The 23164-nt window shown below is 43.5% G+C and overlaps 1 protein-coding gene across 5 annotated transcripts in view; it reads left to right on the top strand.

Annotated features, from left to right (window-relative positions):
* The window catches only part of LOC115387989 (semaphorin-3F-like), a 57554-nt gene that overhangs the window by 12373 nt on the left and 22017 nt on the right, over window positions 1-23164 (top strand). For all 5 annotated transcript variants that reach the window (XM_030090903.1, XM_030090902.1, XM_030090901.1 and 2 more), the window contains exon 3: window positions 22896-23056. In XM_030090903.1, the coding sequence (XP_029946763.1) occupies window positions 22896-23056 (161 nt within the window). The remainder of the gene's footprint in view (window positions 1-22895; window positions 23057-23164) is intronic.

Raw genomic sequence — 23164 nt, 5'->3', positions numbered from 1 at the left:
TCGATCACACCCATTCAGGCCAGTTCAGGGCCAGCAGTGACCCCCTGACAGGCTGGGTTTTGTCAGCAACCCATCTTTTCAGGCCCCCTTCTGCAGCGGCGCCTCCTCTTGATGGGTGACGGAGTGAGGAAAAATGAGGGGGAACCTGGCATGCAGCTCCACTTGTTGTTGTTGTTTGGCGTCACCCACACACTCTTCCCCCTGTGAAGATCCTATAGCTGCAGGGGCGTTTGTGTAGGTTTGCCTCTTATTCACAGAAGTTCATTCACATTCTGGGAGACCTGGGGGTGGGCGTCAAACTGGCATCAGGCCTTTTTTTTTTTTCTCCTATGAATGCAGCGCGCAGCATCCCGCAGACCTTTCTCCGTGCTGCCTATAGATTCCTCAGTGCAGGTCCATGGAGCGCTGCTAAAGGAGGACAGGCTGGAGGTGAAAAATGAGGAGGGAAAATGAAAGTCGAGAGGAGCAGAGGGGACTGTTTGCCTCCTCCACTCTGGCCTGGCACGCAGCCAAACCAATAGTGGTCGATGTGTTGCAATATGAAAGCACGCCGGATTATGAGTGTCAGGGGGAATGGTTCAGAAACTAGTTGTTAATGCCCTAATGTTGCTCACTTTGTTCATTCACCCACATCCCGTCTTTGATTCTCTGATCTCCCTCCTTGTCTGCGCAAGATGTACATGCTCGTGAGCTCGGAGTTCCTCATTGTTTTGTAAATCTTCAGTTGAGAGGGGGTGGTGTTACTGTGTGTGCCGAGTCCCTGTTTGACTTCTTAACTCGGTTGCTTGTTTTCCTGCTCAGCTTTTCAATGGAGGGTTAATGAATACTTTATTGCCACTTTACTGTGTGGATCTCAGTGGCCGTATTTAATTTCCCCCCTCAGGGACGTCCTGTGGTGTTTCCCAGAGTTCTGGAGCAGCCTACTTTGCATTTCCTTTCTCTGAGAAGACAAACGGGCCTGGAGTCCAAGATGAAGCGCTGTGACAGAGGGAGGGCGAGACAGAGAAAAGGGAACGGCGAGAGGAAGAGAGCCATGCCGAGTGCGGGCTAGGATTTCACTCCTACTGCTTTCCCTATAAGTCTGAATCAGTCCAGGGTCTCTCTGGTGGGCTACAGCGTGGATCAGATTTTACCCCATTTGCTTTCTCCCACCACCAAGTTTTGACGTGCCTATGTTTTATCTTCCAGGGTGGAAATAAAAGACAGACAGCGAGGAATAGAGTTGCAGAAAGTGTCGACGTTAGTTGGATGAGCATTCCAGTTCAGAAAGTAAAGTCTGTAACTGCACACTGTAGGGCACGTCCATACTCTGTCACTTCGCTGGATCTCAGCTCCTCTGCTGTGTAATCAGGCAGTCATCCATACATGTGTCACCATTGCGGTTTTATTTCTGCTTGAACAAACTTCCCGGCTCCTCCTCAGGTGGGTAATGACTGATATCACCTGCCTCTGAAAGTGTTTCTTCTCCTCCTCTGCTGCTCATAACTCTGTCAGACAGAGCTTGGTAATGCAGCTCAACTGTGTCCAGTGTTTGCTATCTTAAAGCCTGTAATTAAATCAGTTAACCTCCCCTTTTTCTGCAACAGCAGACAACCAGGGAGGGGTTCCAGGGGGTCCCAGTGCCCACCCCTGTCACGAGCTGGACTCCATGGTGAGCGATGGCTTTTTAATGGAGGCAAAAAAAAAAAAAAAAAAGGTAGTGGGACCAACCCGAGGGAGCATTTAAAGACTGGCTAAAAGAGCAGTAATGAATACGCAGCCCTTCCTGTTTTCTTAAAAGTGGAAGCTGCATTGAGTAAAGGTAATTGATCGGAACTAATTGGCGTTGGAGAGATAAACGACGGTTAGGTGAGGAGCGGAGTTTTTAATGACACGCTGTCGGGATGGTATGCTGTGTGGTTTTAACTCTTTGGGGATTGTGACGACGCCTTGAGTCCATTTCACAGCTCAGTTCATCTTCAAGGCGCTTCACACTACCAACACAAAACCTGTTTTCTGCATCTTGAACTTCCGCAGCATTGGAAATTACATTTATGTAATGTTTGGATTTGTGCAGCGATGGAGGTGTTGCTTTCCCGTTGAGGTCGAGCTCTTGTCTGAGGTAACAGAGTTCTTGGAGCTTGTGTACAGCGACACAGGGTCAGGGAGATTTCTAAGGCTGAAGGAAAAGCAGGAGCTTCTTCTCGCGGTTCAGAGCAGAGCTCGGTAAATTAAAATCAACAACTGAGATTTTTCCATTCTTTAACTTGCATAACATCAGCATGCTATTTACATCGTGTCAAAACATGACTGGAGGAAACGTTGAATCCAACAACAAAGTCGTTTCAACTTTCCGAAATAGCTTTTAACACTCTGACAACACAGTCGCTGATAGATGCAGCGACGAGTCTCTTCACAGCTGGGGCCGACCTCTGCCTCCTCTTCCCTCCACGTTTAACACTTCCCCAGCTCCCTCTCTCTCTCTCTCCCTCTCTCTCTCTCTTAGCAACATGCTTCAGCTGCCTGGCAATGGCTGCCTCTTGAGATGTCGAGAAAATTCACTTTCATGCGTTAATCAGAGGGGAAGACTGAACCGGCTCTGAAAAGAGCTGTCATGGCCCCACACAGCCGCCGACACACCTGATGGTTTACCCGTCAAAAGAGCTTCCTCTCCATTTTAATTTGCTTTTATAATTTGTGAGTTTCGCCGCGGCAGATGATTTCGTGTGATCTTGAGCGTCTGTTGATGCGCCCGTGGACATGTTCGTTCTTTTTGTCTGAGCGGATTTGGGTGTCACACACGAGAAGTGCTCTGAGCGATCTCTAATAAAGTCATCTACGTTTAATTTGACGCTATTTTCACATGAGATGTGAGATACAAAGCAGAGCCAGAAAACCTCTGCGTCTTTAATGTGCCACACAATAGCTGTAATCAGGACCGTTTAGAGATGAATGCTAAGAAGGGAAGTGTTTGCAAATGCTCCATTTCAGCTATACTTAAAAGTGCTGCCTCGGTTCAGACTCTCTTCTTCTCATGCTTGTTAGGAAATCAAAGACCTTGAGGTCAATTGTGATAAATATCATCTGAAAAACGAAGCCCTTGCCAGCAATACATCACTGTTAAACCTCGTCGGGCTGCGCAGCGAGCAGACATTCATGGCTTGTCTTTCCTTTTCTGAACGTGGAGAAGTGCTTGTTATGCAATTCATGTGTGATTTCATCGGTGAAGTAGACACTGAAGTGAATTCACATATTTTTCAAATCACTGTTCGTCTCATAATAGAGCAATGTGAGTTACCGGAGCTTTTCTGCAGAACAGCAGCTCACCCACATGACGCTCCTGTCAAACCAAAGTGTGGCTGTAATGCAGTAAAATGAACAACATACCTCATGTTTACCAAGATCTTTTCAAAGCTCAGTATCTAACTGTCTTCTTTACAAATCATATGTACTTTACTGCTCATCAAAATCCTGACAGACATGTTTTAATGTGATTATTATGGCATACCTGTCAGACCTGCAGCATTAATGTATTGTGAAAGTCAACCTGCAGAGACTTGAACGTTGCTCAAACCAGACCTGCGAGGCTTATTTGAGTCTTCTTTCCTTTTAAGTAATAATAATTAGGGGTGTAATGGTTTTGAAACTGATAACCTTTGCTTTAAGGGTTTCGGTTTTAGAAACTCATTCTTTGTTCTCAAACTTGTGTTTCACCCTCCTCGCCCCTGCTGCCTGCACGGCAGCAAACATTCTAGGTCCTGTGTTAAAGGCAAGAAATCCAGAGGTCTTGTTTGATCCAAGTACATGTAGTTTGTTTCGTGAAATTTGCTATGGAAGAGTCTGGCAACACTTCAAATATGCAAACGCGTCTTTTTAGACATCACCCCATCGCCGCGCTTCGTCAGCCCTGCGGGATAGCAAGCAGGCTGCAATTTGTTGTCGGCATCCACCACTTTTCTTGGTTGACGCATCGCTTCTTCTGATGAAGTTTTTTTTTTTTTATTACCATTTACTGGCAGACCAGACAAAACCCAGGAAATCCAAGTGGATTTAAAATGTTTACAATCCAATTTGGTTGCGATTAAAGTCCAAGTGTAAAGACTGTGTTGTGGACCTGGTGCTGACTGTTCCTGTCCATTCATTTCTGTGAAAACTTCAAAGTTAACAGTTTATGATGGGCAATCTGCAAAAAGCGTATATTTTAAATATTGCTGAATTAGGAGGCACTTTGCTTCTTTCATTTTTGTAAAACTCTGGATGTTATCGTTTTGTGTCTGCATTCAGGCTCAGCGTGTTCCATTAACTCTCTGAAATCTAGTTATGTTGAGATGAGGAGCTGGACGAATCCTGCCTCGTTTTCATTTCCTATTTAAAAGTTCTCACAGTGTGCTCGACGTGGAAGATTTCACAGCATATTACTTATAATAATCATATCTTTTACACATATCAATCCATAGTTTTAATTGTTGCTATTTTTTCATGTTCACGATATTGAAATTCCAACAGAAGAGACTTTGCTGAAGAAAATATTCCCATGATAAATTTGCCAGGAACTGGTGGCTACTTGCACAGACCTGGTCAGTACATTATGCTGATGTAATTTTTGTTTACCTTTGTCACATTTTTCCATTGTTTTCTCATGTGTTGCTGTAGTTTGTGAAGAAACTGAAAGAATCCGTGAAGGAAAACATCTAAGAGATGCCAATTTTAGGAAGGCTTTAGTTACAGCTACATATATCATGGTCCTTTTACGGTCGGCGCGTTCAAATTATTCAACCAATATTCCCAGTGGTGAAATACTGCAGCTAATCACACATCATTCACAAATATTTTCTCTGCAGTGAACTCTCTGTGGCTGCGATACAAGCTATACATCTCAGACAAATGCCCCACATTCTTACGATAAACTCGCCTGGGGAGGAAGATTGCTCTCTCCTTACGCGGAGGTTCCACAAGAGCTCTGTTTTGACTTGTCTGCCTTAATTGCTGTGTCAATTAAAATGTTTTTCAGAAACACTGTACGGGTCGGGCGGGGACCAGGAGAGCGGCGCGCGGCGCTTTCTTGTTCGCAGCTGTGCTGATGCCTGCAGTGTTGATGAAGAGAATGACAGAAAGTCAGGCTTGGGTTGCTGGGGGAGCGAAAATAGAGAGGGGCAAAACAAAAGCATTTTGTGTTGATCATGTCCACTTCAATACAAGAAATCAGTAAAACACAATAAAAACACTCTTAAGTGGCTTCAAATCCTCTTGATTAAAAATGATGGAAAATTATGCTTGTGTTATCTCCGCCACAGCCTGCTAGTGGGGCCAATGATAACATGCCAGATTAACAGCTTTAAAGTGAGAATGGTTCTCATTGGCGATGTGTAATCTATTAACTCAGTCCGTCCCCTTTGGGACACGTCGGACACGACCCGTGATGGTTTTCATACCAAACTGACGGTGAATTGCCGAGTGCCTCGGGGCCACAAGGGTGTGAGAACATAGAAGTTCCCTCCAGATAGGACTTGGCTATGATCGTCTTCTCACGGAGAACAGCGGCATTAGATGCTTCAACAAGTCGCCAAAATGTCACAGATAATTAATTCCTTTAGTGGTCACATTTATTTTTACTAATGCAATGAAGAGAGGCCATCGAGCCGCCGTCCAGTCAACTTGAGGTTGAGTGAGACTGACAAACAGACTGAGACAGGAAGATAGACAAACAAACGGAAAACTCATGCATGCACAAGGAAAACATGAAAACTTCACATAAAAAGACAAACAGGCCTATAATGAAGCCAGGTATCCTCATTGTAACTCAAGAGTGCGAACCACTACACCACGGCTCGTCCTCCATGACGAAACTCAAGAACTGTTATTCAGAAGTGATGGAGGTTGTTTAGGAGGAAGTTTAGGTGAACGGAGGCCCGATGTCTACTCAAACAGTGACCTTGATGACAGGAGTGCCTGATCTGACAGAGTAGTTATTTCACTTTAAGCTATCATGCTTACCTAAATCTGACAAAGACGAAATAGATACCTCCTTGAGCAATCACCTTCCGGTTCCTGCAGTGCTAAAATAAGCTGCTCTTTGGTGTGTGTGCCGACTGATGAGCTTCTAAATTCAACATCTAAAACCCCAACTGGATCCTGGATTATAATTAATCTCTCTGAGACCTGTTGCTCCCGTCAGCCGAGACAGATTTTTAACTCCATGCTGGTTTTGGTGAACTCCCACTAAGGGCTTGGAGCCTAAAGCCTTCAAGATCCATTAAAGCAGAATATTGCCATAAATGGAGAAAAACGGGAGCTTTATTGCAGTGATCTTGCTTAGGGCCCTAACAAGTCTTAAACTCACCTTTGCATTTTTGTAATTTGCTTCCTCGGGCACTTTTATGTGTCTGAGGGAATGAGCGGCTAAATCATTCCCAAACTCTCCGGTCTGCTTTGCGTGGAGAATGCTAACTCCCTAAAAAAAAGAAAAAGAAAAAAAGATATTTGGGCACAGGGTGCCTCCTCCTCTCCGGCCTCTTGTCTTTACCATCAAGGAATTCACCCTAAACAAAAGCTGTATTTTAGCCACTTTGCAATCTATACTTCCGCCCCCTCCTGCAGCTCATTACCTGCCGCCGGGAGGGGTGGAGAGGAGGATCGGGGGGTCTCAGAGTAGGATATCCTGCCTGTCAGTCAAACGTCAGAGCTGTCAGTTATGTCAAATTTAAACCCAAGTGGGAAAAGACTGAGTAGTCATTAAAATCTTGCAGGGAGGCTGAGTTTTGACTATTGCCAAAGCTCAGTGTATTTCCACAGCTGTCAAGGTATCCTTTTGACTGGTGCCATGTGCAGATTTCACCTCAGGCATGACTTGAGTAGAGAACTGGTTTCTTCTGAATTAATGAGGAAAAGAGATGAGGGAAGGTGGGTAAGAGAGGTATAGCTAGAGAATTGTGCATTAAACTCCATTTGTCTACTCTGATTAGGGAAAATGAAAACAAACCCACTGAACTTGTTATTGCTATATGTGCATCGTGATCCAAATACTAGCTTGTTTGTAGTTGTGTGTCTTTAACTTAAAATACAATTATCTGGCTTAAATAGTATTAACCAAGGCAAGTAAAGTTGTGTAGAAGTGAGCAGCTCTGGGACATGTGTTGTTGTACAGTGAAGTTGTTTGCTCCATTTAGACCTTTTCATTTACTTTTCCCCTTCGGCCCACTCCCTGCTGCTTTCTGCTGTTATGCCAACTTCTGAAGGTATAACTCACCGTGGATTTAGGAGTCTTTTCATGGGCTTGTGTAGGGGAGTCCTTTTGTAAGCTTCCAATGTTCAGGGTCAAAGTCAGGCTATCATGCACCCAGAAGATTTATGGATGTGTGAAGTGTGAGTTTGTTATTGAAATGATAAAAGGAAGTCCTCTTGGGATTATATATCACAGCACTCCACAAAAAAAAACAACAGAGTGGTTGTTCAGGGAGTGTGGACTTGTCAAAGAAAGAGGGCAAGTGTTTAGAAAGATAGTTTTTTTTTTTTTTTTTTTTTTTCACCTGGCTGGAGTGCAACATGACTGGGGAGCAACAGCGTTGACCTCTAAGTGCACTCACTCTCTCTGAGAGATTTCAACCTATGACAGACCACGATGTGGCTCCATTAGCTGAGATAAGGCGGCAGGGATTGAAAAGCTCAGATCAATGAGTCATTATGGGGAGTGCAGAGAGTTAGTGGCCGGAGCGGCGTGCTTATAGTCATGGCTTAGTGGCAACGCAGCAGCAGCCCCGCAATCCCTCAGCCACTTCCCATCAAACCGGAGTGAGTCCGTCATGGTAGAAGGAGAGAGAGAGAGAGAGAGAGAGAGAGAGAGAGAGAGAGAAAACCCAGCAGGATTTTCTCTGGATTAACAGTTGATTCCATTTCAAATTTGCTATCCAGGAATAATGAGAAAGGGCAGCGACCCTTTCACCTCACGCTTTTCAGTTTGCAGAGCAAGACAGGAGGTTTTACCAACTCAGCAAGGTTTATGATCTTCAGAATTTCTGAGGAATTTTTTTAGTCATGCGTAAGAATTATAAAAAAAAAAGTCTTCTGTCTGTGATCTCCTGAGTGGATTTAGGTTCCATTCAAGAGAAAACTGGCAGCTGAATAACAGGCACTGAACAGACTTTTTCAGTTTTCAACAGATTTTAAGAGCTAACTTCTCAGTATTTCAACTTTGTTTTTGCAGTGTATATCTTAATCTTTATAGGGTGATATTTTTATTTGGAGGCAAGCATCACTTTAGACCCATTCATGATTTTTTTCTTGGCAAATGTGACAAGGATATTAAAAGCATTTTAAGGCTTGCTCATTCTTGATGATGAACAGCAATATACAATAGGACACCCATAACTTCTCAAAATGGCTTCTAATAATACAGATATTTAGTATGGAGTGAAGTTCGGTGAGCAGACATGTATAGAAAACAGCACTGTCAAATCCAGAAACCTCAGTGGCCTGTGATTCACTGTTTTCCCAAAGCAAATTCATCTCAGCACCACTAACTTTCATCAGTGAGAATTTCGTCATTTTATATTTTAGAATAAAAGACAAACACTAACTACAAGTACTATTCCTGCTTTTTCGATCTGTGGTGTTACTGTCATTTGCACCTTCATTTTAATTTAGAAGTATGTTCTTGCCCTTTTCTGTGCAGCCTGCTCTCCTAAGGGGTCCATTTTTTTTTCCAAAGACTATTTGTTCCCTAAATAACTACTCCTCTCTGCTTCTTTCGCACTACATTTTGGCTGATATTGATCAAACTTGAAAGGAGAGCCCTTAAGTGAATGTGTAAAAAGTCCCGGTAATCAATGATTGACAGTTGGTATTTCTCTCATCAAGGTCACTTTGCCAATTTCAGTGGGTAGAGGAGCTGCAGGGCAATCAAGTGATGGGCCAGAAAGAGGGTTTGTTTTGTCTCTTCAGATATTTCAGGACCTGGGGAGGTTGAGCTGAGAGAGTGACTTTCAATCACAGCTTTACTTCAGCTCCAACAGAACTGAAAGGAGAAAAGGAGGAATTGATCTTTGTGCCACTAGTATCTCTGCAGCCGGCCAGGCATGATGCTGCTGAGAGGTGATTTTTGGTGTGCAATTACAGCTATGAGTGACTGAACAGAGGTGAAGCCCCGCCGCTGTTTTGCAGTTAAATTCAGTCACACTTTCTGTTTTTTTCTCAGCTGCTTGATTTGTGTTATATTCACATAGTGTTGGCAAAAAGATGCATATGTGTGAGGTTATTTAACCAAACCAACCTGCAGACTTCAGTTTCACCCCCAGAAGTTGCTGCATGTCGCTCTTTAACCCGATCGCACCAGAAGCCACCTAATGCTTTTTGACAAGCACATTTCCTTCTAACCCATGCGAGCTACTTGCTAAATGAGGTCCTGCTGTGCTGCGAGCCGAGTGTATGACCCATCAAGTTCACTGCTTATGAGCTCCCTGTTGGAGTGGCTCGCTGCGAGAGTTTTGTTCTAAAACATTCAACAGATTAATTCTGTCTGGCTGAGAGTGTGAGGAAAACACTCCAAGTGTCCCCTGGTTTGGAAAGCACGTTTCCTGAGTTGGGAGAGAAATGAAGTGTTTATGGTGGGGCAAATACTGGCTGTGCTGGGGGGGTTTCTGAAGCAAGCGGAGGATGCTTTGGCTACATGTCTCTTTTTTTTTTTTTTGTTTTCAGCTGAGAGTTGAGGTTTTGGTCAACACTGCCAAAACAAACACCTCTATATTCCACCTCAGAGGAACCACTGTGAACCTTTCACACGCTTCTTGCTTTCCCCCGTTCTGAAGCCTCCATCTGGACTTCCCTCCTTTGTCTGCATGGTGGTTTTGCAGGTGTACAGAGTCTGTTCTTGATTTGGATCCATTACAGCACAGTTTCATCTCACGTATACATTGTGTGCTGCTGCGTCTGAATCACTACAAACCGCAGTTTGTGTAGTGTGCAAGGCATTACACTTTGCGTGCGTTTGTGTGCATGCTATGCGTTTCATCTGTATGTGTGTGTGAGAGAGAGATCTAAGAAGTCATGCACACAAATGCATGTCTCTCTCACCCACTCCGTCCGTTTCACTCCCCACGTATCTCCTGCTGATTTTATCACCGTGTTGGCTGCCGGGAGATTACCAGTGACAAACTGGGATGGCTAAATCGGCTTGGTAAACTCGCTGACCCTGCAAACCACCACCAACCCCCCTGAGCTACTATCTTCTTAACACCACCTTACATGGGCATAGAACGTGGTCTGCCAAATAATAGCCTTAACACAGATAAGGCTTTGAGGAACTATCTAAGTAGGGACTGCATAGTAACAGAAACTCAACCAGGTCATTCTATGGACTTTTACAGAACATATTTTTGTTTTCAGTATATTTTCAGGGATTTTCCTGAGATTCGGGTCATAAATAAAATGCAGATTGTTGCTGTTTTTAGCATTGCTTCTTTAAAGCCACCGTAACTGTGAAAACACCTGAAGAATTAAGTGGTTAAATAAGGTCAGCCGATATCCCACCAGAGTGATTCCCGTGTTCTTAAGGGAACCTATTATCTCGTTCGTACTCAGAAAGAGGATAAAGTTGTAGAGCTTAGAAGCCCCTTTAAAACAATCACAGTTTACGAACGGCGGGCTTACAGCATCAGACGGCACAGTGGAATCGGTGACGTTTGCTCTCTGCTGTCTTGTAACTCCTAAATAGGCCCTTCAGCAGTTTCCAAACTATATTGACTTCAAATGCCCCATGACCCCGTTTCCCATGGGTGCATTTGTTAGGGGTGCAGCCTATTTCAGGCTTACACTGGCTGTCGCTCCCAGTGAAGCAGCGACGGCTAAAAACGCCGAGCTGTTTGTTAAAGGCTTATCACCTTTATTTCAGATGAGCGCCCCTTGAATGGAGAGCATAAGCGATGATGCAAAAAGCCACGGCGCTGCTGACATACACGAGTAAAAATGGGATTTGTTCTGTAATCCTTCTTCCTGTCCCCAAAGCCTGGGAATCGGTGGCGCATCGGAACTCAGCTGATCGCCTGCCTCTGTTCAAACAGGGGCACAGAGAAAGAGAAGGTGTGGTTCGTTTGTCCCTTCAGCATCCTACTTCTGACAACAACATCCCCCCCTCTGGAAGAGTGTGACTGATGGCCACCAGAAGCATCCTCATGCCCAATAAAACTGCAGAATGCTTTTCCCCCGGACCCTGCCCACCCATGGAACAGGAAGAGTTGAGGTGGCACTGAGTACACTTAACCAGGATAAGGGAGCAGCGGGAGACTGGTGGGAGGAAGAGACCTGGGGGCTGGAGCAGAGCCACAATGGCTGCTGTCACAACCTGTCCTGACTCTGTCATTCTCAGGAAGGGGCTGAACAACTGGCCTCCCACACCGTGACCCCACGCTGCCTCAACAAATAAGGCATTCATACCCGTCGGGCGTTATAGCGGGCCGCTGGTTTCAAGTACATTAGGTTGCTGTATCCTGTGTCAGCTCAACTGTAAATCTTCCTCGGGCCTGTCGGGATACACCTGAGAGAGGCAGACATGCATTGTGGGATCGGGACGTTTTTCTCCATTTTTTTTCTCAGCGATATTGTTGCCATTATGCCAACAGATTCAGTTTAATCCTGTTTAAACTGTTAATGCAAATGGAAACATTCTTTAACTTCATTTAAATGGAAATTACCTGGAAGAAGATAATGGTAATACTGCAGAGAGTCTGTTTCTTAAAGCATGTCATGGAAAAGTAAACATAAAGTTACCAACAAATAAAAAAAACTATTATCTTTGAGCTGGAAGCCAGCCTGAGGCATCTTAAACATGTGTTTTTAACATCATTTGATGTGAATTATCTCTGTCTATCATACTAGAATTCCATCATTTTCCATATTTTTCTTGCAACATTTTTCTGATACTGTGTCAGTGATGAATATTTTTAGGGAGGAGCCCCTGAGCTTTTAAAAAAAAAATCCCTTTGGTTTATAAAATGTGACAACGATTTACAGTAAGTTTGAATTCAAGTCAACTTACAGACTATATTTGAATTACTTAGTGTCACAAGACTCATTTTTGATGGATTTCTTCAGTTTTGATGCGTGTTATTCAGTCACTGCCTGTTTTCAACAGCAGTTGTTTTGTTTTTGGTGAAGCACAGATCAATTTTAAATATTTCTCTTTCCACTGACGTTGTTCTTGTCTTACAGTTGACCCTGTCTGCCAGGGGCACACACATCCTTTTAGAAAGCAGAACCAGTGATCCTAAAGCGGCTCTCTGTCTTTGAGAGTGTCCAGCATGTGGGGATTAAGCCTGACATGAAGCTGAGACATCCCATGTTAAGAGAGCAAAGGTAACTTTTTTTTTTTTAGCCAGGGGTTTCTGTTTCGACTTTATGACTGCAGTTCCTCAAAGTGTCTTTGCCGAGCTTGCAGTGCTCGATCCTCATTGTTATGATATAAATATGTGCACCACTACCTCCTCTTGACTCTGTGCTAAATCAGCATTAAAATGAATTTACCATGCTAAATATACTCAGGAAACCCGAAAGTATGCGCATAACTGTGGCGAGACAGATGCCATATAGCAGCGATTCATTGGTTCTCAGGGTGTAGTAATTCATTGTCTTGTTGCTGGAGGCTTTCCACTGAGCTGGAACTCTGGGGAAGTGTTAGAGTGATGGCAGAGAGGTTATAGCCCTGAGCTCATTGAGCCATGTTCAACATACACTCTCCCTCTCTGCTTCACGCCGGTTCAACACAGACTCATTGTGATTCTGGACGAGCCGTCCAGTAATGCCACTTTACCCCAGGCAATCCCTGTTTCCTGATTCTGCTCAGGCTGAGGAGAGATAACCCTGACCCTGAGCTAATCCCGGATTAAACCAGAACATAACGCAGTGCCACTGCTGTCCGCTGACCCCTGACCTCACCACGTCTCTGCCTGGGCTGCTGAAACTGACCGACACTTCCAAATGGAGGTTTTATCAAAGTGTCTTATGGAAAACATAGAATTTGAAGTAATTTTTAATTCCAGACTGACTGGCAGGGCTTGTCATGCAATATGGGAGCAGAGCGAGACGTGTCATTGTTAAGATGTGGACTGTTAACAACACATATGTCTGTTGAAATAGAGCCATATTTGTGCAGATGTATGCAATTAGATGAAGACTCTCAAGGGAGGATCTTCTTCCCTGCAAATTCTCCTCCACAGTTAGACCTCCACTTCTACAGAGGACCTTCATTTCCTTTGGAAGTTATTGAATCAAAATATTTAAGGTGTTGTTTAAGGAAGATGCACTTCACTGTTCGCCTCATGTTGCAGAGCACATCTGTCTGCTGCTGGAAAAGTTAACATGAAAATAGAAACAGATGCATGCCTCCTTCCACAGGGTCCTTCTGTCCATCAGCGCACCGTAGTTGACGGGCAACAGCAAAGTGGGTTTAGGTGACGGGAGCCAGAGGCCCTGTGATAAGGCCATCTCTCCGCATGAGAGCTCATCAGAGCTGACAGTGAATACAAATTGGTGCCATTAGCGGGGAGAGGGAGTGGATGTTGTAGGGGCGGGGCGCTCCAGAGGCTCCTAATTATAGAGCTGGTGAAACCCCCAGGTTGGTAGGAGGGGCGGAAAGGCGCGGGGTGCGGGAGTAACGAGATGGCGACGGCAGTAAACAGCAAGGTGTCGCGTCTCCCACTGACAGAGGCCATTTCCATGTGTTTTCTGGATACTGTGTGGACAGACGCAATGGTTAATGATGTGTGATATGGAAATGCTTTTAGTGCGTATCCATTATGAAGGATCACATTTAGCATGTGTTGAGAAAAGAGAGGGTCACACCTTTTCCCCAGTGAGGAAACTCACAGCAACCGATTGCAAACAGTGTGCCACACGTAGGCAAGTGGACTAACTTTATCATGGTTTAGTGTTCAGTAATAAAGAATTGCATGGAAACTACACTTGTGTGCCAGTGTGTGAGTGTTCTAGACCAACCCAACCTGGATTGATAAGAAAAGGAACCATATCAGAAAAGTCTAAAGGTTTTCTTGGTTTGTAATTTTAAATGTGGATCATCTCTGGCAGCTGATCAAGTCTGGGCAAGAATAAAGTATTCCAAACTGTCTTTAAACATTCGGGTAAATTTGTTGCTTGAAGGACATCAAACGATCAACAAGCTATGAGGAACAGCAGCACACACATTAACAGTCTAACAAATAGTCAATTAGCAGATAAAATGACATTTTCATCTAAACTGGTCGATGTCAAAAATTAATTTGGAAAAGATTTGAGGCAGTCAATGTGTTGTCAACACCGAGCTAAACTGACCGTGATTTTAGGTCATTTCTGACAGAAGAACTAAAGTTTTTTAAGTAAATAACCTCTACCTTTCCTTGTGTACATAATGCAGATCTATGGTAAAAATGCACAAATCATTAAAGGTCATGTTTATCCCACATTAATCAGACCACAAGGAAATTTAAGCATAGGTTCCCATAGGTAAACGAAATTGTGGTAGGACAGCAAATATTTACTTTTTGACCAGAAATTAAAAAGAAGGAAAAAAAAAGCTGTTTGCTTAGCAACATTTTTTTTTTTTTTTTTTCAGAACTGGGTTAAATCTACCCGACTTATTACACTAGTGTGTAGAATAGGAGTAATTCATTATGATTTTCTTAAAGGATTTCTATTGCAACAACACATCATCAGGAAGGTAAACCTATCCTGTCTCACGACAGTCTCTCAGATTGTGGCTTTTAAAAGTAATTGGATTGCATGTTCTACCTGTGTGTTTAAGGATCAAAAACATGCGTATGAGTTTTAACTCGTGACTCTAAATTTCCCGTAAGTGTGACTGTTACCATCTGTGTCTGTGCAGAAGATAGATGAGTGCTAAGACTTACCCTCTTATGCAGTTCAATATTAACATATTTCTAGAACTTTGATAGAGAAGCATACTGAGGACAAAAGGAATTTGCAAATCTTATGTAGTTTTTCTGTGTGACTAAGGTTTTCTCTCTGTATATCATGTTATTTTATGCAGAAAAGGCAGTTTCGACTTTTTTCTATGACTATGAAACAAATCTGGCACAGGATGGGCCAAAAATGATTTAGTCAGTATACCTCATTGGTTGAAGAACATTGCAAGTTTGTTTTTGATGTTACATTCAGACGGATTCGAAGTAACATGACAGCGAGCATGTTGCTCTGGTTGGTGCTTTGTACATATGGGGCAGGTATTTGTGAAGGCATACTGTTATGTCTAAAGGAAAACACAAAATTTTCTGGAAAACATGCACCGAATATGTGGCAGAGGTTACAGCACATCACTATAGATATCTGTTCCTCTTTGAATCAGGATCTTTGACTTTACCAGTAGGTCAGATTGTATCTGCAGGCCCTGTGCCCTTGCATATTTATCTGCAGATTGACTCCCAGTATCTGATGTGACACAGCGGCCGAGCCCGTGACCACTTTTATTATCCTCGGCCCCACGGAGTGACTAAGCCCGGGCGAGCAGCTGCTGCGTTCTCATGCTGTTATCGTCCCTTTACATTTGGCAGCGCTGCTAACCTCATACCCGCTCTCCAGTAATCACAGAGGCATTCTTCAACTACTGTGTCACTCCTGCGCCGGCTTTGAAGCGTGCAGCTTACACAAACCCAAATAACTCATGTAAATGTTTGACATGAGGACAAGTCGTGCTGAAAGAAGCCCGTTAGAAGAGAACTAAAGTAGCTGTGGGCCCTGAAAATTGCTGATTAAAGGCAGCTTTGCCTCAAGGTAGCAGTGCGGGTGGCAGTTTTAGCCTCCAGCGGGCGTACATTTGTCCACAAGCGGTAGAGTTTTTTTTTTTTTACCTCTTGTGGTAATGGGCCCCCATATTATTGGCTTCCTTGCATACAGGAAATTGCTGTAGGAAAGTAAAGTGAGATTGAGATAAGAGAGAGATCACAGCGCCTCTCAAATGGAGCCAAATGGATAGACGTTATCTCTATTCTTTCTTTGTATACCCAATAATCTACATGTATAAAATTTTATTACGCGGTGATAAGAGTAGCGCATGTAAAGACAAGCTTACTTTGATGCAATTGTGAAGAACAATATTATCTCACCACTGAATGTTGGTTGCTGTGAATATATTTAATTTGAGCTCAACTATTAAACATTTCAAGCACATTTTCATTACTGTAATGTTTTGTGTACCCACAAAAAGGCAAAGAACTTGAGCAAACGGGAATCAGTTGACACAACATTAGAGGACCACGTAGGAGTACGCAGACAGATTGACGGAGAACTCCCAGATCTCACCGCTGATAGCAGTTGTCTTTTAAGTCTCAGCTCTGATCCTCAGATGTCGCTCCTCTATATTGATATCTAATAAGCAAGGTGAGCGGCTGTGCCCAAGGGAAATAAGTCACCTTTATACTCTCACAGTTCCCCTTGCAGCATTTTTTATTAATATTTCATGGACTGCGACACGTATGAATTAATGAGGGACGTGTCACGTCGAGCTTGCCTCTTAAACTTGTGCCACTGACGCCTGTAGCACCTCCACTCATTACTGCGCCTTGTTAAAAGTTGACCAAACTGTCAAAAAGGAAACATTGATCCAACCTCCACTCCACACACCGCGAAAACAAAAAGTCTCTGAAGCTATTTTGTGCAGTTCAGTTGTTGCTGTAGCAATGAAGAGTGCCTTCGCAGAACTGGTAAGGTTGTAGTAACTTGCATTTTCTTCCTGTGCATTGACAGCATTCAAAACGTTTGGACAGGATCCCTGACAAGTACTGACTTTGATGTACTGACTTGCCACCTCTCCCGCCCTCTCTTAAACACCCTAATTATCACTCCTACTACTCGTGTGTGTGTGTGTGCGTGTGCACCTCTTTCTGACGGGTTGGAAAGGGCCTCAGGGTGCTGTTCAGGTAGTGCAGTCTCTTTGTGATGTGCCAGAGGCTACCGAGGTATTTATGTGACTTTATTACGCTACTTTAGAACATCCACTCAAACCCTATTTAACATTGCATCTTTTAATTTGGAGTTATCACCATTAAATAAATCGTAGCTTGAGTTTTCCGGTCTTTCACATGCGTCTTGCAGCGGGACTGGGATGGGAGTGCAGGCTGATTCAGCTCCTGCAGGTTGTAATTATCAGCCACATCGGCACACAACTGAAGAGCACAGAGCTGTGAAGTGAGCAGATCATTGCTTCGCGCTCAGCTCATCCACATCGCTCATCGCGCCCTTCCTGTTTAGAGTCAAAGTAACAAACTGATAACTTTTTTTTTCTCTGTTGCCATGACCATCCCCCATTCTTTTCGCTACCTTCTGTACCTCCGCACAGGAAGCATGGCAGGCTTCAAGCAGCGACTTGCTCTGTGCTGACACTGGCAGTGGCCTGCACTTTTAATTTACCCGATTTGAAACCAGAGAAATATGCAGCGGGGCGGAACGCCCATATCGGTGTCACGTAGTGAGTGCACGCCGCACTGTCAAATGCCGGGTTGTGTATTTACCCCATCTTGATTTTGTTGCTCAGTGTCTGTGTTTTCGTTTCGGGAGTTTTCCATTATCCAGTCGCTCACTTGGAGCTTCTTGAGAATTTTCCAGGAAAGTTATGAGTGAGACGGCCTGCGTATTGCTAAGCTGCACTGGATACAGTAATGGCTCCATAATGAGAGGAAGTTCTAAAGCTACCAAAGCACACTGCGATCTAGGGTGCATTAACAGATGAATATGATATATAAAATCCACTCTCCTCTTTCCCTTGTGTGACAACATGGTGGGAAATCATTTCATTTGAGGCTGCGTTGACCAGTCGGCTTTCTTCTGGAGATGTGATCTCATGAGTGCGCTGCATGCCAGTGAACTTTTCCTGTCCAAACATATTTCCAAAGTAAACTCGGCCCGTTGGCTATTAATTTGAGATGGAGAGATATGCTTTAACATGCAGGCCTGCAGCCCCAGAGATCACCGTCAGCAGCCAAGTATTCTCTGAAGAGGAGGAGAGCTGGCTGAGTCTGACACTGAGACACGTCTCTCCCTTCTATACCTCATTTAAACAGGAAAGGATATAAAATACATTTGTACCTGTAGTGTTGGGAGGAAAAGGCTGCAAGCACGTTTCAGCACAACATCTATCCTACAAAGCTGCCGACCATCTCCTCTGCAGCGGCTGGGTTTTTGCACCAGTCTGCAGATTTGCAGTGCATTCATTCGTACAGCCTAGCTCTTGAATGAGAAACTTGGGTATTCGGTATTAGAAATGTGTGTTTAATTTCAGAAAATAAATCTAAAAAAAAAAATGTATAACTATACTGGGTCATAAATGAATTAAGACATCTGTGTACTATTTGCTTTTTGGCTCTTGTTTGGTGTGCTGGCCCCGACTCGTTGCTACTGGACTCACTTACCAGCTCACTCCTGTTTTTTATTTATTTATTTTTTTTTTTTTTTAATGCAAAGACTGCATTTGTAGTTTGGAATACAAAGTCAAAGAAATTATGAAAAATACTCCTCAAGAGTGAGATGCTTCGTGTTGGACTGGTGGAACAGGTAGTCATGGTGTGTATGAGGATTAAGAGCTTTTAAAAGGTTGGAGTCAGAGAGTCACTCGAGGATGCCTTGGAGGCAGCAGCACATGTATCTACATGTGTGAAAAGTCCATGAATAGACTTCAGCTTTGGAAAGCAGCTGGATTCATAGGATCACAAGAGAATCCATATTGTCAGGCTTGTAGTTTGCCTTTGGCCGTTTGGCCCGACCAGCATCTTTTGAAGCCGTACCAACAGCTCCAGGCAAGGGTTAATTGCGGTGGAAGTGCGTCTTTCACACGGAAGTTTTCCTTACAAACTTCCTCTTGTATTGTTATTTTTTTTTCTGTTTTTCCACTTTGCATAGTTTATAAATCCAGCTGGCTGAGGTGATTATTACCAGGTGAATGGTTTGTCCGGTGTTTCATTGAAAATGTCAAATGACAATGATATTGTGGACTAATGGAGGCAGTGCATTGATGTAGTGCTTAACTGTCCTACCCCAGTGAGAATGTCCCGTTTGAGCCCAGTTTAGGCCTGAGGGGCCTTTCTGTGCAGCCAAACAGTCCAACAGCATGAAGCTTAAAAAAATTAGATAGATTGAGGTCTTTCAGATGGTTTTGTGTAACAACACATCTAGTCATTATGTCAGATCTAGGAATATGTTGAAGTGTGTTATAATCCTAAGTTTGACTTTGATGTTCCTAAGCACCTAAAGATAAAATTCCTAAATTTGTATTGTAATGTCCGGTCGATGATTTGGGACGATAAAATCCAGCGTTCCATGCAACATTTAGTTTTCTTTAATGAAAATCTCATGTGTATTTCTGATATTTTAATATAAGCTCATGATATGTACATTGGAATATGACACGTAACTGAAAGTATTTCTTTTTTTTTTCACAATATTCGAGAATTGATGATTGGCATTCCCTTTGCAAATCTTATATTAACTTTTCTTCAAGTTGTTGCTGTTTTTCTAATATGCCCCCGATTCGTGACAAATTCTTCTTCTGTAACTTTGAGCTTGTATGACATGTAGCTCTACACACATTTAAAAGGTGGGTGGAATTTTGACCTTAAGCTAAAAAAAATTTCAAGAATCATCCGACTTATATCTCAACCATGATGAGCTCTCTTATGGCCAGAATTGGGTGTTGAGTTGTTAAAATGGGTACAGCAGCACCTTGAAATGCTGATAAGAGTAATTTATATTAAAAAAAAGAAAAGTGTCTTCAGCATAAAGCAAATAGACACAATCACCCTTTTTTTAAATTCCTTGTGTTTCCATGTGTTTGCTGCTGATCTGGATTTACTTACATTAAAATGAAAGACAGGTGCAAAAAAGTGTACTCACATGCAGATGATGGCTTGATGCTGCTAGAGCGAGAAGACCGATTCGGAGGATCAGGTTCCCTCACCGGCTTACTTTCACCTCTAATAGGGCCATTGCCATTCCACTGGGGGAAATGTGTTCCCCAAACAAAGGCACCGCTGTGTGCACACAGACCCCCCAGAGTGATCCTAAGCCGTACATGCAGTAAATGGGCTACTTTAAGAGTTTATCTGGCTGTAATAGACACACTCATACTCTGCTCCCAACCTTTAAATCTCTTGGAGAAATCTGTGTGGAGAATGCTGTCATGCCCTAATGTGGCTGACAAAGAGCTCAGTGCTTCAGCTGCTCTGAGCCTTTCCTGTTAGAAATTGTAATCTTCTGCTGTCGTCTTGTAATTGTGTCTAGAAAACAACGGGTTCAAAGAGGAGTGTAATATACTGTATTTGACCTCTGCAGAATGTGCCTGACCAAGAACTTGAATCGTCACTGGATAAAGTGTTCTGTGCCACACTGCCTCTCTCCAGGCTGATGTTGGTAAAGCCTGTTGCTTCTTTGATCGCTCTTTCTGCAGCCTTTCTGCATTAAAGCTTTTGGTGAATCACTTTCATAGGATAGAGTTGATGCTACTGGTATTTTGTAACACGTTACTGAATCCCCTTGGAGAGAAATTAGGGATAACTTTATTAAATTGTAATTAATCAATTAATTTTCATACACATCACTGTCAGCCTGAGCAGACCCTGATATCAGATGGAAGGACTTGCTTAAACTCTCAAAAGTTTTTCTTTCCTTTTTTGATGTAGTTAGAATAAAACCCTCTCCACAATATCACCCTTCAACTGTTTCACCGATTCTGTTTTCAAACTGATTGTGAGTGGCCGTTTGTTTATCTGGAATCACAGTCAATGTGGTTACCTGGGCTGACATGGCCTCTATAACAAATTAGCAGCTGATCTCAGCCTGCCGCCATTATACATACTCAATCAGCATCTCAAGCAAGCACAATGCCATGCAGCCCTGCCTGAGGTGAAGCTTGATTGGCGAATGAGTTGAGAAAGGCTGACAGTACAGAGAGTGATGTTTAGTAGACGGAATGACTTCAGGCTCCTGCTCTCACAGTCCAAGAAAGCACAAATGCTTGTAGACTTTAGCAAACGTTTACATTTAAATCTGGGGTTGTGAGAACCTTGGAAGCTCAGGTTTCATCACAATTAAAGCCCTACAGATCTTCAGTAACTGTCATCTGAATGTGAAGAATATAATGCAATTAATCAGATATGCATTTTTTTTTTTTAATGTTCACATTATGACAAGTGCACCATGGGGTGAATTTAGACTGGAATCACTATACAATTACACACAGGTGTTTGTTAGTGTGCCGCTCTGGACTGGGTGTGTTGTTGCTTTGTGCTGTTCACATTGCCTCCTCAGCTGACAGATGGTCCCATCCAGCTTCTCTCTGACAACAAACACACTGAGGAGTCGCTGACAGCCTGCCTCAGGAACAACTTCCACTGACTCTGTGTGTGTGCGTGTGCGCAATGCATTCTCTCTGAACACACGCACACACACACACACGCAAACATATCTAGAGTGCATGGGGACTCATCATTCAACTTCGGACTCCAACACAAATAATCACAGGGTCCCACCACATGTTGCAGCTCCTCCGCACAGAACTCCTGACAGATGCCAGTCACTCTGCTGACCTGTAAACATTCCTTTGGTGGGCACAGTTATTAAATCAAACTATACAAATATAGCAAATCTAATGCTATTAATCTTTGCTTATTGACATAACCTCATGTTAAATTTAGATCTGGCTGGAAAGTCTGGTAATATCAGATTCCATAGGGAGTCTGTTTAAAAAGGTCTCTCGATGGTGTTTATTTTAAGGCTCATTGGTGGACATGTTGATGGCTTTGCATGCTTGGGTGTCCAGACCTCTTCCTCAAAAACATCTAACAACCTCATGCGAATGCCTCTCAGTCACCTCAAGTACACAGAACATGGTTGCACATATACGGCTTTCAAAAAAACCCCAGACCTTCCCAGGTCCTGAAAGGACCCCCTGTGTTCAAAAGGACTGGGGTGTTGTTGCCTTTAGGGTCGACACCCCACATTGACAACATTTCATGCTTTGCCTCTACATTTTTATACTGCCAGCTACTCTGTTCTGATATGCCATAAATAAACAGTCAAACACACCAAACTGTATTTGACAGTTGAATTTTCAGGTTTCCTTTCATCGCCTTTTTGGCCGTAAAGTCAACAGAAAGTTCTCGCAGTAACCTCAAAGTGTGGTCCATTGTTTTAGCTTTCTGTGGTCTGTTGGTTGTAGAATAAAACCAAACAGTAAAACTGGAACTTTCCTGCTGTTTAAGTAAAAACTTCTGTTTGTCCAACAATATGTGAGTGTCACCCTCAAATGCCTCTCCCCTATAGATAGCAAAGGAGCGTGTTTGTCTATGGTGGGGCGCCGGGCCTTTGCTGTCTTTGCTGTGGCCTCTCTGTTCTCTCTGTACGTGGTTTCTGAACCAAGAAGAACATATCAAACAAACACTCCAACATGGAGCTTTTGGGAGATTGGGTTACTGTCGACATGAGAGAACGTGTCTGCGTAACAGAGGGCGCTCACGCTCCTGACCTTAAGAGAATGGTGTCCAAACAGGCGCAAGAGTTTGAATCCAAATGCCAACTTGGCCCGGCTCTATATGTAGTATGAATATCGACTAGATGTCGTATATTATTAGCTTTGTTGGTTTTGTCTCGACTCTGGAAGTCACAGGCTGCCATCGATGCGCTGCTATCAAAGTCTTCTGATCCACTCCGGTGGTATTAAGCCATCAACACAGTGTGACAGACACTCAGTCGCACTTGTCTCTAATGTGTGGTGTTAGGTTACAGCAGTGTTGGTGGAAAATCATCAGATAAGTCCGCATGGGTATGCAGGAGTGGCACAAGGAATGTGTCAGTTGTGCATGCATGTGTGTGTGTGAAAATGTGCATATGGTACTGCAGCTGTCATTAACAGATATATTTCTGTCTCTGTCCAGAACTGAGATCTACCGGTACCGCTCATCACTTTGCCTACCTCCTCAACACATCTGACTACCGGATCCTCCGCATGGATGAGGACCACGATCGCATGTACGTCGGCAGCAAGGATCACATCCTGTCCCTGGACCTCCACGACATCAACAAGGACCCACACATCGTAAGAGCTTCCGCACGCTGTACTCACTCTCACACTAACCTGACACCTTTAAAATGGATTGTTTCAATAGGATGAAACTGACTCCTCAAAGGAATTGCCCCCGAAGCA

Source organism: Salarias fasciatus, chromosome 5 (assembly GCF_902148845.1).
Source record: "Salarias fasciatus chromosome 5, fSalaFa1.1, whole genome shotgun sequence".
Lineage (NCBI taxonomy): Eukaryota > Metazoa > Chordata > Actinopteri > Blenniiformes > Blenniidae > Salarias > Salarias fasciatus.
This window is presented reverse-complemented; position numbering and strand designations above follow the sequence as displayed.